This window comes from Gobius niger, assembly GCF_951799975.1.
Source record: "Gobius niger genome assembly, chromosome: 9".
Taxonomy (NCBI): domain Eukaryota; kingdom Metazoa; phylum Chordata; class Actinopteri; order Gobiiformes; family Gobiidae; genus Gobius; species Gobius niger.
Genome location: NC_136860.1, coordinates 18,119,245 through 18,136,060, shown reverse-complemented (window position 1 = coordinate 18,136,060; position 16,816 = coordinate 18,119,245). Strand labels below are relative to the sequence as shown.

The window sequence follows — 16,816 nt, the reverse complement described above, 5'->3', positions numbered from 1 at the left end:
AGGGTAGTACATTATCATGCATCTCTAAAGTGTAGATATGGGGAAATGTCTTCAAATTTATTTTATTTATGGTTTATTTGGTAGGGACAGTGCAAGTTAATGAACAAGCCACACCGGATTGTAGCCTTAGGCTAATTTTCATCCGTCGTCCCCCATGCGCACTCTCAAACACACTCTCATACATCCTGGCCTATTGTAAATAAGCACCGGCTTATGCTTTAAAGTTTACCAAAATTATGACATTCAAGTGGTCTTTTTCTCATTGTGTTTTACGCCTTGAAAAGACAAAAAAACTTTGCCTGGTTCAGGTGCCACACTGGAATTAATTAGACGTTTCCACTTGGCTACCCCAATACGAAATATCCTGCAAAGAGCGTAAATTTGCAGTTAAGTATAAAGGTAATGTAGGAGAGTTGACCCCGCAATATAAATGTGATTTTTCTCTAATTGTACCTTTTAAACCTGTGCATTGAAGGTAAGAAGTATAGCTCGTATAGAAAGTCATGCCAGTATTGAGAGTGCTTTGCATGAATGACACACACTGAATGCTGCTAAACACTTCAATTTCCTCAATCAGGGACGAATCAAGTATCTATCCTTTAACACCGGCTCCCACAGGTGCACATTGTCAGTTTGTCCTTGGGCAAGACACTTCGCCCACATTGCCTCCCGTGTCTGTGTACACTAGTGAATTAATTTGATCGGTTGAGTGGTTTTGAGTGCCTGATGAAGGTGAAACCATTTACCATTTCATGTTTTTTGAGACAGCTGGGGAATGCTTTTGTGCACGGTTGTCGTCTCTCTGCTGTCTTAGACGTACATTACTTGCTGATTTGATGCAATATACAGTATCTACTGTAATTAAATATAGGCGTCAATTGTCCTTGTGTCCATTCGTCATCATCTAATAATACATTTCTCTCATTGCTTTTTTTTTCATGGACACACAAGAGCACCCATCCATCCATTCACGCTTACATTCATAACACCAGTAGCCTGTCACTAACGTTGGCGGTACATGGGTGAAGTGTCTTCCCCAAGGACACATAGGACACACACATGTTATTAGACCATAATGCATAATACACCACTTGCCATGTTAATGCTGGTATATGTGCAAACAGAGGCACTGCCCCCTCTCATGTTCCACAGCATAATGAACCCTATACCCACAACAGGCATTGAACTCTCCCACTCGACTGTGTTTTTTTTTTTTTTTTTCTTACAGGAAGTCTTTGTAATTACAGCTCGGGGGTCTGCACCTCGCTGCGAAGCCAAGCAGCCGTCTCTGATCCGTACTGCGCTCGTCATCCGCAAATTAATACAGCAAATAAAGCACGCTAGGACACACATGCACAGGCTAACACAAAGCAGGAGACGTAATGGTGGAATCGCTAGCTTAAGTACTGTTTATTCTCAAGCAGGAGGAAAGAGAACCCGCGCCGTTTCTGTCACAGAGCGTCTGAAAAGAATTTTAATTAGATGTGTTTTTTATTGCAGAGGTGAAGCCACGAGGGGCGCTCTGAAAGATCAGCGTTTTAGTGAAGCGATGCAGCGTATGACCTTCTCCGGCTTTCCTGCAACCTGCCGGCACTTTTACAATTACCCGCGTTGTCTAAGTCAGTGGCGAATTCCACCTTAAGACCAAATCATGTCACAACGTTTTCCTTTTCTTTTGTTTTGTCACACATGGCAAACGGGGGGCATGCTACACCAGCATAATTGACAACAATCAGTAATGTCTTTTTTGAACACTAAGCCTCGCTGAACCAAGATATAGATATTATGTCTACACGCCACTGTAATCCCGCCCCCCACTGTTTATTGAAATTAAGGCACTTTTCCCACTGCTATTTACCCAGTCTGATACTGTATAATCACAGACCAGAGAAAGTGAATAAGTAGGAAAAACGTCAATACAGGGGGTCGAAGCCATTAGTAATTTGACTTAATCCTATCAACTCAATTCAGAAAACCACTGCGTATCCAGGTAGTCAGTTCACAAAGCTTTTACAGAGAGGAGGAGCATGTTCAGCAGCAGACTCCTGTCCCAGTGCTGTGCCACAGACTTAGGGACGCCGTTTAGATTGCACAACTATTTTTGCCTGGCTCTGCCATACTATTCCCTGTCCATTCCACGCAGGGAAGTTCGTCTGGTCACGGAGCAATTGGAGCAGTTTGAATGGACGGGCCTGACACGCACAGATTGTCAGTGAAATAAACCAATGAGCAATTAGCGGATATGATGACGGCTGTAGTTCAATTCAGAAAATATGAACTGAATATAAACTGACAAGAGAGCGGCAAAATCCTCGACTACTTCATCCATGATTAGTTTTGGCTAATAACTTCTGCACGAGTCACTGTTGATTGAACGACAACATCGTGGCACAGCGAGTGACGTAACCTTGTCAATTCTCTGTGACGGTCGTGATTAGTTCGGCCTTAGCCGCCAATCTGTCACTTTTTGACCGTGTATGTCCAGACCCACCTTCTTTCGCGCAGAAAAGAAGTGGGTGTGGTTTACCGTTTAATTGAATTTTAGCAACTTATTCAGTGAACTGTAATTCATGAAGTTTATATCTATCTATCTAAACAGCATGTCCCATATAACATGTTTATAATGTATGTTATTTTCAGGGCTTCATATTTACAGTCATGTGAGATCAATAAAGGTTTATCTTATGTTCATTTGAAATAGAAACGTTGCCATTTACCACATCACACAAATGGCCACTGCAGCTCTTCTATAAATTATTTGTCTTGGTCAACTTTTTGGATGTTTGTTGCTGTCTTTATCGCATACTGGCTAATATATGTGAAGCTAATTAGCTAATAAAACATTGTGTTGAAGCTCTACTCATAGTGCAGTTATTTATAAGACGTACACAACAGACAATGGCAGTAAATGTGGTTCTCTTGTCTTCTCCCCCCCCCCACAGACCGCGACTTCAGCATCCAGGTGAGCACGGAGCGTCGGTCCTTCACGGCCGGTGAGCCGCTGGAGCTGCGCTGCACCATCGAGGCGCAGAATGTGCCCGAGCGTTTCTTCTCGGTGTCGTGGGTGTTCAGCAGCTCACCGGTGGCCGTGGTGGGCCCCAGCGCCGTGCCCGTCCTGGGACCAGACTACATGGCGCGAGAGGCAGCCGGTCAGATGACAGTACGCAAGGAGAGCGCCAGCGTGCACCTCCTCAAACTGCAGCACCTCAGGCCTGAAGACGCAGGGAAGTACATCTGCAGGGTGACGGAGCGGGAGAAGACACCTACCGGAGACTTCATTGACCGCAGCAAGAGGTCCCGCAACGTCCAGATAGCCGTATCGGCACTCAGTGAGTCCTCTGCTGTCATAAGCACACACTCTTCACTGCATATATGAAAAGCGCTCCCAAAGGTTATAGCTCCACTGATTTATCGCAAAATTACATTACGGCCCACGTCTCGTAATTGATGTGCTTAAAAAATAATTTCTCTAATGCCTTGTAAACCAAGTGCAGAGTTGATGCATTTGCAAACTGTGCAGTACATAATAAAACTCATGTGTCATGTGAAAACCTGTACTAAAATATGACAAACCCAGTGACAAACCAAATCTACACATGTAACTTTTCCAGCGAAATGTTAAAATGAGCTAGGAGTATTCATAATCAAGGACCAACGGCATATTTTTCGGTTTAAAGTTGCTCACAAAGCAAAAACGTTCGGGGCCAACTGGTTTATTTCTGCGCTATGGCCCATTGCACATGTCTCCCGCTGCCTTTGCACTTGCATTTTAGCATTTGAACCTCCTCAACCCCCACCTTCACACAGACCGATAGTTTGCAAGCGCTGAGAAAATTGGAATAAAAACTCCATCATGTAAAAAGTAGCAATTGAAAATAATATTCACCCATCTCTGGAGCTGGAGTCGCCCTGTCAGCACTTCATTTTATGTCATGGCCTATGGGGGAATTCCTGTTTAGGCTGCATTGAATTATTTCCTACAGCAAAATTATCTTTTGCGGAATTGTCAGTCACTGAAAACCCACTTTTTAAAGCAAATATGAAAATATTTTTAGATAATTATTATTATTTTTTTTATCTCAATAGTTTTCGAAGCAGACATTAGAAGCAGAGTGTTGGCAATGGCAAAAAGCAGTATTTTTATACAGTTCTGGATTGAGCTTGAGAATGTTAAGTATTCTCGGAAAGGGTAATTATAAATCAATGAAAACATAAAAGCATTTTGAAGTGACAAAGTGTACCGTTTTCTAATGTTTGTCTATGAACATGATTTGATTTTTCCTCATAAAATGGCGGAATCCTACGGTCACTCTCAATTAATAACTTCAGGCTCTATAATACAGCAGTTGAAGTAACTAAAGCTGCATTCTTTTGTACAAAAGGGAAAGTGGCTATCATCTGGTATAATAACCCTGTGCATTCAGGTAGTTGTACTCCATTTCCAGCCAGTAAAAAGAGTGCCATTGAGAACAAAGCTCCTGTTGTTAGAAGCTGGTAAGAGGACAAATTACACCGGCACTCTTAGTCCTGATGTATTTGCAGTTCGAGTGGATTGTAAGGATCACTAATGCACCAATATACTGTGTTGCTATTCCCATTTCCTTTGGCTTAGCAAGAGACAGTAAGAGAGGGGCTGGTTTCACTATAGGGGTATAATAGGGAGCAAGACAGTCCAGACTCAAGCAGGCTCAGCTAACGGCCATGAAATGAAAGAGAAAAAAGAGATCCCTTAGTCTCTCCGGGGCCTATCTACGTGTCTCCAGGGGCACAAATGACTGTTCTGCCCAGACTAGCCCTCTTAAGTCTGGGTTAAACGCTGCTGTCTGCGGGGGTTCCTGGGTTTGCATGTGATTGATCTGTAGCTACAGCTATTCTCCGGGTTACTCTTATCAAGTAATGGGCCTGCGACCAGTCCAGATCATTTGCTGCGACCCATGTGTACACTATGGAGCAGAGCGGTGGATGGAGCTGGTTACTGCTGCTGCTGCAGTAAACCATAATAATAATGGGGTAATATCCGGCTCATACCCGACAGTGCCGTAACCCGCTAAATCAGCCTAAAACAATGCCCTAAAGACTCAGTTTCACACTAAGGTACTGTGCAAAGGCTTCAGCAAGGTGTGAAATGTATTTTTGTCATGTAAATGTTGGAAGATGAGTAATGAGCCATGAAAGAAAAAGTAAATGAATTACAAAGCCATCTTGGTGTTGATCCAAGCACCGGACTACTGCAAAACTGTTTTTTTTTTACAATTTTATGACTATATTGAGATTTTATTTTAACCTTTTTTATATTAGAGAAACAGTAAAGCATGCACCCTCTGACTAGAGGATTGTCAATTCTTGAGCATTGAGCCATGTGGGTGAAATGAAAGAGCGCACAGAGGTCACAGCGCGAAGGTCCTAGGTTTAATTCGTGGGATGGAAGGGGCTTCTATGTGTTGATTTTACAAGAACAATGGAGTCCCTTCAGGGGGCAGGACTCCCCCGTGAAAGCGATTCTCAATCTTAATGGGAGATATCTGATTTAATAACACTGGGTTGTAAAATAAATACTTTTTGTGAGGTGTCTAAAAGTTGAATCTGAAAATGTTTCTGTATCAGGTCAGGTTTTTGTGCTATGTGGACTTTCCAACCTTTTATTCCATGAGGAACACGATTTACTTCTGTAGTTCTGTTAAAAAAACAACCCTAAGGGATGTTACAACTAGCCCCAGCCAAGGCCGGTTTTGAAATTTAAAATTTCTAAGAAGTGATCAGCATATCAAATAATAGTGCCTATATATAAATTACCGCTACCAGTTGGTAAACACGGCTGCCCTGTACCAAGACACGTATATGTACAAATGGAAATGATGTTAACCAACCCCAGGCTTCCCCTCATTGTGGACAGATAGGCACCAGGACGGAAGACATTATGAAGACAATGCCCATCGGCAAAATTTGTCCGACAGCCAGAAATTTGACCCGGTTGAGCAAAATCGATGTGATTTTTTGATTCAGCACACCTTCTTATTTGTAGTGTAAGAAATAACTATAATTTCTTCTTCGGTTTTTGCAACTGCAAGATTCAAGGGTTTCATGATCCATCAGCATTTACTGATTTTTTTGTTTTGCACTAATGCTGTACAGTTCTTTAGTAGTGCTAATATATTTTCGCATGTCCTCAAAAACCCCGTATCACCTTGTGTTTTTTTTTTCTGACTAAGACCCTATCGGCCCATAAAAGATGTTTATGACGTTTACACAGCATAATAGCCGCTGCTGGCAAACATGAACTTCCATAAAGCAGTGGGGTCAGGTTGTGCTTATTTCTCTCCCCGAAATTGCTCCATATCGCGGGGCGAGATCCTGAGACGTGCTTCGTCACTCTAATTGGGGGAATGGAGAGGGGTTTGGTAATAGGCCGTGACAGGGGTTAAAGTTGATGAGTCAGTGGCAGTGCGAGGTGACAGCGGAGGGAAAAGCAGACGTAAACAGTCCTGACAAACCGCCAGTGATGGATGAGTTTACCTTTTGTGGAGCGAGGGGCAGATACCAGCTCCACTGAATCTCATAGCCTGTGCGCGGAGGGGGGCAGCAGCCCGGGCCAGGAGGCAGCAAGAGTCATAGGTGCTGCTGACTGTAAACAGAGAAGAAGCTGCAGAGGGGAACAAGGGTGGAAAGCTGGAAAATAGCTGGGAAGGAAATGCACGGAAGCTCATGAGGGTTAGTGTATCTTTGTGTCTTAGTTGTCCATGCATATTCGGTTGTAGCAAACAGAAAGCCCCCGTCTATCTACAGCGGCCTTCTCAAATCCAAATCAACATAGCCCATGATCATACCAATGTAATGCCTTATGAGTCTCAACAACCCTGTGGACGCTGAGACAACATGCAAACTCCTGGGAGTTCATTTGGTAAATGAAAAAATCTTTAATGAGCAGAGATTGCTGAAGGTCTATAACTTGCTTCATGGATTTTTGTTCGTAGAATTGACCATTATTTTTTTGTACGTTAGTTAGTATTAGCATTTTTTGAATTATTTTACTGCCTGTGGGATCTTTTGCCTAATATTATATGAAATATTAAATGCGGCACAGTCAGAGAAAGCGAGTGATCTAGTAAACCGATTCCCACAATATTCTATATAGATACTACCGGAATTGATCGGCTACAAACTATAAAGGCCCCAAGTTGTGGAGGAATATAGGAATACAATGCAGTTAAAAAGCAGAAAACAGGCCTCTGAGGCTGTTAAAATAGACAGGGGATGGGGGTTTGGGCTTTTCCCTTTGTTCATGCGAGAAGCAGGAAGACGCTTTATTCTATATTCGCAGAGAGCTCATGCTTATTAGCGAGAGTGGAGCACCAAGCTATAGAGCCTGGCCGATGGGAACAAGATAGAACACGGGGGGGGGGGGAATAAGCCATACCCCTTAGAGATGGTAGCCTGTTAGGGTCAAATGCATGTCTATAACGCCTGATGGACGTTGACGTGATGGGAGAGCGTTTTGATCTGAACTCCAAATGTGGGAGATCCAAGTCCTCTCTCGCCCAAGGGAATGCGGTCAACCGTCTAGTGGGGGAATCTAACCTAGTACATGCACCGACTGTAACCTGCCAAAGCTTGACTGACTTCTACTTCTAAGTGCCCCAGGCTGGTTAGCATAGCTCTCCATTGCCACCGCTACCACACACATTCACAAGAGAGATCTGTTTTATTGCCCACGGCTTCCAGCACTTCTCTGACAAGAAATCTCTGTAAGAAATGTTAAGGAACTTTGTCTCGCCAGCATGTCAAAACATTGGATGTCTTTTTCTGACATTGCATAGGGGCTGCAGAATATGTCATTAAAATTTTCATTAGCACAATATTAGTTGACACAAAATCCGTAATGTGCAAAGGTTCTGTTTTGGTCATGATTTTTTCTTGCTCAGTGACAGCCTTCTGTAGTTTCTAATAATCTCATAATGCCCTGATGCTACACAAACCTGAAATGACCACTCAGAGATTATCATAGTGGTTCGAAGTCAGAAATAGACACAATCTGGAACACAACATTACTATTTTTAAAGGAATAGGCCATCGTTTTTACATACTGAGATATGTTCTTACCTTACAAATGAAACATGCAGATTTTCTAAGCGGATAAAAAGGGGTACTATTGTAAGGCGTAATAATATAGGAGCACTTCAACTTCGAAATCTAAAAGCTTTTTGACTGGAGAGCAATGGTGTAGCGCCTGACTTGAAAGGAAACTGATTGTAACTTTTTTTTGTCACGTTGTTGCCGCAGTTTTTTGTTGTGTTTTTGACACTTTTTTGTTGTGTTATTGTTTTTCTGCCACGTTTTTTCGCCCCTGAGTTGCTGCTTTGTTGTTGTTTTTGCGGCTTATTTTTGGTCACATTTTTGTCACTTTTTTGTTGCGTTTTTGTCACTTTTCTATTTTGTTATTGTTGCTTTTCAGGCATGTTTTTGACACTCTTTTGTCACATTTTCGTCATGTTTTCGACCGTCTTTTGTTGTATTTTCATCCTTCCGTCGCTATTTTAACATGTTTTTCAAGAAGCTATAGGATGTGGGTAATGCCACAAAAATGTTCTCAGTTCAGGTGGGGGTTAAGAGGTTAAGAAAATGATCAGGATTTTGTATAATTGGATTGAATGAAATGTGGTTGATGGTTTGATAAAATATCACACAATAATCACATTATTATTTTTGTCTCGCAGAAAGTAACATCACAGTGACCATGACCAGCAATGCGTCCGATGTGCTGGAGGGGGACGTGGTCCAGCTGACCTGCTCTGTTCAGACCACCACGGGCCCGCTGTCGATGGTGTGGTATCGGGCGGACAAAGACGAGACGGCGGTGCCCCAGGAAGTGGCTACGGTGGATCGTGACGGCGCCGTGTGGCACAGCCCGAGCTACAGGGAAAGGGCGAGTTATGGAGATATCCGAGTGGAGAAAGTACAAGGGAGCACTTTTACTCTGTCGATTTACAACTCTTTGCCCGGAGATGAGGGACAGTACAGCTGCACGGCGACCGAGTGGCAGCAGACGGGCAGTGAGCTGGAGATAAACTGGGAGAAGATTGGCGAGCAGTCAGACGCCAAGACAATCTCCGTCAAAACCGTGGGTAAGTTACTGTATAACTTTTAACAACTTTTTTTCTTCCCCGGGATGTAACTTTACTACGGGCCAAAAGTTGAGCAGAGTTTTTGGTGCATAAAAGGTGGCAGAGGGTGTAGAGCCGCGTGGAAACTTGGCTCCGAGTCTGAACAGAATAAGCAGCGGTTTATGCATAAGATTTCTGGGCCGGCTGCTATGGTCCGGTGTTTTGACAAAGTACTTAAAATAAGACCATTTAAAAGCAATGCTATACTTAGAGCCTTCTTTTCTTTAACAAACAACTTATGGTAATGGTGAGATTTTAAATATCTTCAAAAGCATGCACAACAAAGACACAAGATATGCTCAACAAATGAAGTACGTGGCCAGACTGATCCATATCAGGAATGTGTTTGTGCATTTAAAGAAAAACTAAGTAACTTGTCTACCTTAAACTGGGGTTATTATGCAAAATTAACTTTTTCAAGCTTTACATCATGTTATTATGTCATTCCCTCATTAAAAACATGACTGAAGTGTTGCCTTGGCACATTCACGTATTTTTGAGTAATCTGTAAAAACTCTGATGGCAGCCATTTTAGGGATAGGTTTGCCTGAGTCCTCCTAGGAACGCCCCCACCTCCTGGAGACGCCTCCGAGCTTTCGTCACCAGCCGAGTAACCAATCACTGCTCCTCAGCAGAACCCCCTCCCCACTGATGCCACCCACAGACAGCGTGTGAAGGGGCGTGTCGGAAAGTTTCAAAGGTTCTTAAAGAGACAGAGGCCTATTTCAAGACATTTGCTACAGCCATTTTGGGAGAGCAATTTTATACAAGGCAATTTTTCTAACTTACTGCATTTACAGACCAACAGAAGGTTTCGTCATCATTGTAGTGTGATATAGACTGGTGCCATGTGATTGAAAAAAGCATAATACCCCCTCTTTAATAAATCCTTTTCGTAGTCCCTCTGGGGGTAATACAAGTGTTGATGGGATGACTGGAGGGTCTTTCATCTCCCCCTGGTGTCCAGAAAACCACCCTTGCAATACACACTAATAGACGAAGAAGAAGCTAACTGGCTAACAGGCAACGCTAACTGCGGGCTAGCGCCACTTTAGCAGTGTTTACAGCCAAGTTTGAGTGAAAAAAAATTATCTCCATTGTGCAATTGGGTTGTGGCACAATGTGCAATATCCCTCTCTCCCTTTGTCTTTTCTCTCAGCGTAGTATTTACTCTCACGGACAATTAATGAGTACAAAGAACGCAACATGCTATGACACCTGCAGTGGCGCTTATGGCCTCTAGGGGCATGAGTCACTTAGTTCTGCTTTAATAACTGGAATAAAATAGGTTTTGCAACATTTTTGTTTCTATATGTTTCCGTGGTCCTCAAGAATAAAACACATAATAATAACTAATCTTCTTATTGTTTTATTTTTCCACAAATTCTTTGAGCTTGTGCCACATTTCCCCAACCATAAACATGATTATACATTTTCCTGACTCACGCGCCAGCCAAAAAGACATTTAGTCATGTCCTGTTTACACTTCAAAGCACATTTAGTAGCTCTCAAAGTCAGCGAGGTGCCCTATGCAAACAGCACAAGACAGTCTATCTACTTATGCTCCCTAAATTAAACATCGGCATATGTTTGTGATTAGCTAGCGACTGATGAGCGTTTCAGGCAGCGCATCCAGCCTACATAGCTTAACACTGCATGCTTTATTCATGCCCTAGCTCCAGGGAGGGATCTATTGTGGCACACTTTTCCCCGCCACCTGCCACGCGCGTCAAGAGCACTGTTTTATTACGGAAGGAGCACTGGCTCTCACACACACATATGGATTAGGGCAAATTATTAGAATGGAAATGCAGTGGCAATATGTTTCACAGTCTGCCCGTTCCTCTCTGTCAGCGGCGAGTTAAAACACGACATCTCTGGACTGAGGGAAGCCGGTGGAGCGGAGCAGTGCTGGCAGACCAAGAGAGCCACACGTTTAGAAAGCAAGGGAGAGAGAGAGAGGGTGAGAGACAGCGGATGGATTAGCCAGAGAGAGCATTTCAGCTTTTTTTAAGTGGCCATTTGTTAGGTTTGGGCAAAGGGAAAAAAGAAAAGAAAAAAACATTAGTTGGAAGGAACAAGGGACATATTATGCAAATAGAAGAGAAGACAGAATGTGGAGTTTTTTTCTTTACTCTTCCTCTCCACCGTGCTTCATGATCAAAGGAGTTTTTCAAGTGCGCTAGCTTGTGACGGTCATTGCAGATTTGTTTTGGTCCCTGATTTTCGCACTTTACTGTCCAAATGCAGCTTCATTGGACCTGAATCTGTCATGCAGATAGAGCGGACGCACTTGACTCGCTGCTTCTTCTGGGATCCCAAAGCAACACACTGGAACTTTTGCTTTAGTCATAAATTATAGAAATGTAAAGCTGCATTCCAGACGCTTAGTGTTTTTTGTATTTTCAGTTTGTATTAACCAAATCTGCTTATGACTATGTAACAATCATATCTTAGACCACAAATAGGTCATTAAAGTAATGCTTTGTTAGAGTGTGGTTAAATGGATGAAAGATACTCTAAGGTTAAAGCTACTCTAAGCGACACATGCCCCCGCACCATGTAACACAAACACAAGAACAAGAGACCGCAAATGTTTGAAGCACAAGACGTAGCAACAGTTAGCGGCCAGCATTATGACAGAAGTTTACAAAAAGATTGTGAACTGATAAACATCTGACCGACCTGCTCTGATTCAGCTGAAATCCTCATGAAATGTCCGTTTGTTTAATAATTCAACATCTACAGGAGCTGTCTGGTCTTTTTCCTCCTTTTTTTTGTACTCACAAAGCAAAACAGCGCCGGAGGAGATTCTGAGGCGTTCAAGGGTTGCGGGAAAAAAAGTTCTGTGCTGTAAACTTAGTTTTAAATTTAATTATTATGTTCTAAATGCCAAAAAAGAGAGACTTTCATAAAAGTTGCAGTTTAGCAAATAAATGTCTCCAAATGTTTACTTTGCTACATCTTATTTATGCTGATAAATGTGTTTTTCACACAAGATTAATGAGATTTCCGTATCTCATTGAATAAAATCAGAGCGACGTGTGGTCTATGGTGTGGAGGGGAGTGAGGGGCGTGGGTGACGGGGGAAAGCCAGGTGAGGGGAGGCGGTGGTGGTGGAGCAGAGCAGGGTTCACTACTCCACCTACTGATGAAAAAAATTCAAAAAGACATCACTTAAGGCAGCTTTAAGGCTCACACAGACTCAATTGTTGCCCAAAAAAGGCCATGTGACCTAAACCCATCCGTAGTATGGATAAGTAAAGTGTAATGCAAGAGTAATCTGGAAGTAAGCAAATGAGCAAAACAGTGGGTCTACCTCTGTAATAATTAAATTATGGCATCTTTTGTTGTGATCCTAAAAGAACACGGTGTGCTTTAAGTGTCTAAATATTTATTTGTTGATGCAGCTAGAGCTAATGCACTTTTCTCAGTGATTCCACAGGGATAATAACGTCTTTCTTTATTAAACAAAAGATAAACAAAAGGAAATTCATATCAAGCTCTTTATGGCTTGTGGGCAGCTTAAGTCGTGAAACTGTATGTAAATGCACTTTCATAGTATGGACCACCTTTCTGACCTCTGTCTGCCTGATGATAAATCTGAAGGGAGAGAGGAGCCTTCTGGGGAGCGTGTTGCTTGTTGCCATGGTGAAGACTAGGTAATCACTCGAAAGTTTTCTTTGCATCGTTTAAGAGCTTCGCTAGGGTGTCTGTGGCGGTAGAGACAATTAAATGGCTTATAGGGAAAAGACAGCCATAGAAAGACACTTTATTAGAGACTTGTATTGGGTAATTAATGATAGCGATATCAAAGTTAATTGGTGTATAGAGGTTAGGGTTGTCACATTATGTGCCTCCAAACTACCAATACACATCATTCCATTGTGTATATACTGCATAGGAGCAAGTTGTCACCGATTGTTACATGGCACATTACTTTGTACTACATTTGGAGTAGAAGTGTAGAAGAGCGGTCTAAAATAGTGCTACCAAATTGTCTGAAGTTTTGCTCATTATCCATTTCACAGCTTTTATCAATTATTAAAAGTAATTTTATTCAACCTGCAGAACTTATGGATCTTCTCTTTTTTTCTTTGGGATCATTATAGCAACGGGAAAAAAATCTATACTCTATATTATGTTAATATTTGTAATTTATAATTGGGCCAGCCTCATCAATAGACACAACCGTTATGTTTTTTCCTCTGAAAGCGAAAAGACTTGCCACAGAGGCTATTGTCCCGACAGCCAACAATACCCAGGGGAATGAACGGGAGCAATGAGAAGATGCAGCAAGATGAGAGATAGACTTAGAGGGGAGAGTTATTGTCTATTAGAGAATTACAGCCCGAGGCAGCATTCGAGCTGGGGCTGTACCCCATTGATTGCACACCCCTGAAGGACACCAGGGTTGATAGCTGTCAGGGCCAGTGAGAGGCCGCGGAACGGAGAGGGGAAGTGACAGGGCGATCGACGTGAACTTCACCTGGAAATCTGCAAAGTGTCGGAGGGAGGAACCATCATGGGTGGCTAAAAATCATTCTCCATCAGCATCCGGACCATTTATTTGTGCCCGACTGACTACCTATTAAAGCCCAGTCATTACATGGTAGTTTCCTAAAATACACATAAAATCTCAAGACATTCTTGAAAAGGTTAATACATTTGGGTCAAGAAGGAGCAGTCTGTTTCGATATAGCTTGTATGTGTGGTTCACTGTTCTAGGTGTATCTCAGCATTAATGTATGCAGTTGGGTGAACATTTTTAGTTTAATGAGGGGAGTTTAGACTTGGCAAGCAGTTGGCCATAGATCGAACATCGGTGCTTAGAGGAAATCTCTCCCATGGGCTTTCTGTTTGTTGCTTCACCATTAATTTCATTCGCTCTTTGCACACAGACTGGGTATGTATGTAAACTCCACAAGCTATAGGGTTATATATACACCGAGTAGTAATAAGGGCTTTAGGTGGCAGTGCAGTGGGTACACCGCTTGAAGAAAACTATAATGGAGATTACAGAGTGCCCCAGCAGTTAGTCAATATGACCTTAGTGCACTTTGAGTAAGTACGAGCCGCATCGCCGGCTTTTGTAGCTCGGCTCACTTAGCAGGACTATTATACAATAAAAAACGGAATTAGTCTGTGAAATGTATAGCGTGTGGCCCGAGCACTTGACAAAACATAACTCAACAGAAAAGTATTGGGCGGCCCGGATCAAGAAAAACAAGTACGGGGCACTAAATCGCTGAGGTTCACAGAGGTTTATTTTCCTTGGCTGGCGGTGTCATATGGAGAGGCAGACAAACTCAATATTTGTGCTTGACTGTATGAACGGTTGCTTTATACACTGCCAATAGATAACTCCAAAGCACTGGGCACAGAAATTGTAAATATGGGTTGCGGTTATCCGTGCCAAGATTTGTCTGTGTGTACATGAAGTGGATGTATAAGCTGGAGATAATTAAAAATGGTGAGAAGTCAATAGCTAGTACCTATTTGTCATTGACAGACACAGCGTTCAGTCTACTATATAAGAGGCTTCACATTAAATAGAAGATAATGGCAAGATAATAGCAGCATTTCCTCCTTAGTGTCATCTTGTAGATTAAGTGTGCAATACATTTTCTTACCTCAATATCAGAATGGTGTTCATAAAAGCAATGGTGGTACTGCTTGATGCGTTTTTACCAAACTATATCATCCTCATTCCATATACTATTTACCATTGTGTGATAGAGCAAATGCCTTCTGCAGGAACCAGATCAACAAACAATTCAAGCGTACATCTGATTTAGTGTAGCACTAGATATGTAAATAACATTCTAAGTTGTTTTTTTTTATCTTTCCATACAGAATCCTCTTTTGTGGTATCCGCCTCCTCCAGAACGCCCTACATCACTTTTGGAGACTCATTCGACCTCCTGTGTTTGGTCAAGCCCCGGCACAACCCGCGCGTGCCCACCTCCGTCACATGGCGCTTCAAACCGGCCAGCTTGGACTCGGCGGAGGGGATGCAGGGAGACGGTTTTAAAGAGCTGGTGACGTTCACCCGGGAGGGCACGCTGCAGTGGGGGGAGCAGCTGCTGGGGCTGGGCACCCGGACCACCGTGGACCGCTCTCATTCCAACACAAACTTCCGCCTGTCCGTGACCAAAGCGGGGCGTCGGGAGGCGGGCAAGTACCAGTGCACCGCTGTGCTGTGGAGGAGGAACTATGACAACAGCTGGAGCCGGGTGGCCAACCGCACCTCCAACCTGCTGGGCATCAGCGTGGTGCAGCCAGGTAAGACACACACAGGCTTTAATGGGTATAAAAACGGTTCAAGTTTGTCTTGTGTTGGGACAATGCCATGACTGTGTTTTCACCATTCAAAATAATGTTTTATTTTTATTTCTTGAATGCCATGGTAGCGGTCCTGATTTTACATCACCATGAAACCGATTAATACCTTAGGGGAAAGAATTAAGGCTGATGCAATATAAATTACCAACCATTATTATACGGCTCTTCACAACGTAAGTAGAACGCTCCGTTGATTTGAATGGGATTTCCCAACGTTCTACCGGTCATTATTTTCTGATAAAGGACCTCTGAAAAAAATAATGACCGCTGCCAATGGCAACGGAGTTCGTGCTTTCATATCACTCTGCGCATACGTAGTAGCGGACACTATCTCTGTCCCCGTCACTGCGAGAGAAGTTGGGGGAATTGCTCGTAAAGTTAGCGTGAGTCTGACTTTCAACTTTCCCAGAGATTCGCCACCATTCCTCCTCTCCAACTGCGCCTTCAACTAAGTAGCTAGGCTAGCTACTAGCCTTGCTGCTTCTAGCCTAGCAAAACGTTGCCGAGCAACGCGCAAACTTTTGGGAACTATTTGTCGCGGAAGTCATTAAATAAACCTTTCGACCTTCATAAAAGTGTACAAAGTTTATGTTGTGTGTGTTCAGTTGGCAAATGGCCGTATAATAAGCGGGATAATGTATAGAACGCTGGTCATTATCGGTAAAATAAGCACCTTCAGGGCGAAACAAGAACCCTCCGCTTCGCGTCGGGGTCCGGTTCGCCCTGTCGGTGCTTATTTTCCCGATAATGACCAGCGTTCTATACATTATCCCTTACATATCACAAAGATGATGTCCCATATATATATGGGACATCATCATATATGGGACATAGTTGACATATATGTCAACTTTGGGGGAAGTACATTTGTATGATTGGCCTAGCTGCGTTAGATTAGGTGCTCAAAATGAAAATGTAACATGATAGCCTTCACTTTAGAGAGAATTGGCAGAGCTTTGTGGATTTTCTGCTTGTTCTAATTGCTCTTAGTCTAGGGTTTATGCACTAATTACAGTGAGTGTGGAGGCCAGGTCTTTTCTAATGGAACGGAGTGAATGGACTACTAAATATCCCACAGGAAGAGCAACTGAGTGAAATAGGTGAGGGGAGAGCGAGACGCTGATGGAGCGAGTGAGCCGCGTGTCCTTGAACCTCTTCTCTCAGCGGAGGCATTAAACTGTCTGCACCAGCCTCATTGGCCTTGTGTAGCCCGCGCATATGCAGACACAGCCCAATTAGAGCATGCACACAAACAACACACACACAAGGAAGACACTAGCCCAATTTAGCCCTGCCCGGTCCACCTACTATGT

At 43.0% G+C, this 16,816-nt stretch overlaps 1 protein-coding gene across 1 annotated transcript in view; it reads left to right on the top strand.

Moving 5' to 3' along the window:
• Positions 1-16,816, top strand: part of igsf3 (immunoglobulin superfamily, member 3) — a 110,086-nt gene that overhangs the window by 67,422 nt on the left and 25,848 nt on the right. Inside the window, exons 4-6 of the mRNA XM_079563566.1 lie at positions 2,943-3,329; positions 8,712-9,119; positions 15,015-15,443. Of these exons, the coding sequence (XP_079419692.1) occupies positions 2,943-3,329; positions 8,712-9,119; positions 15,015-15,443 (1,224 nt within the window). The remainder of the gene's footprint in view (positions 1-2,942; positions 3,330-8,711; positions 9,120-15,014; positions 15,444-16,816) is intronic.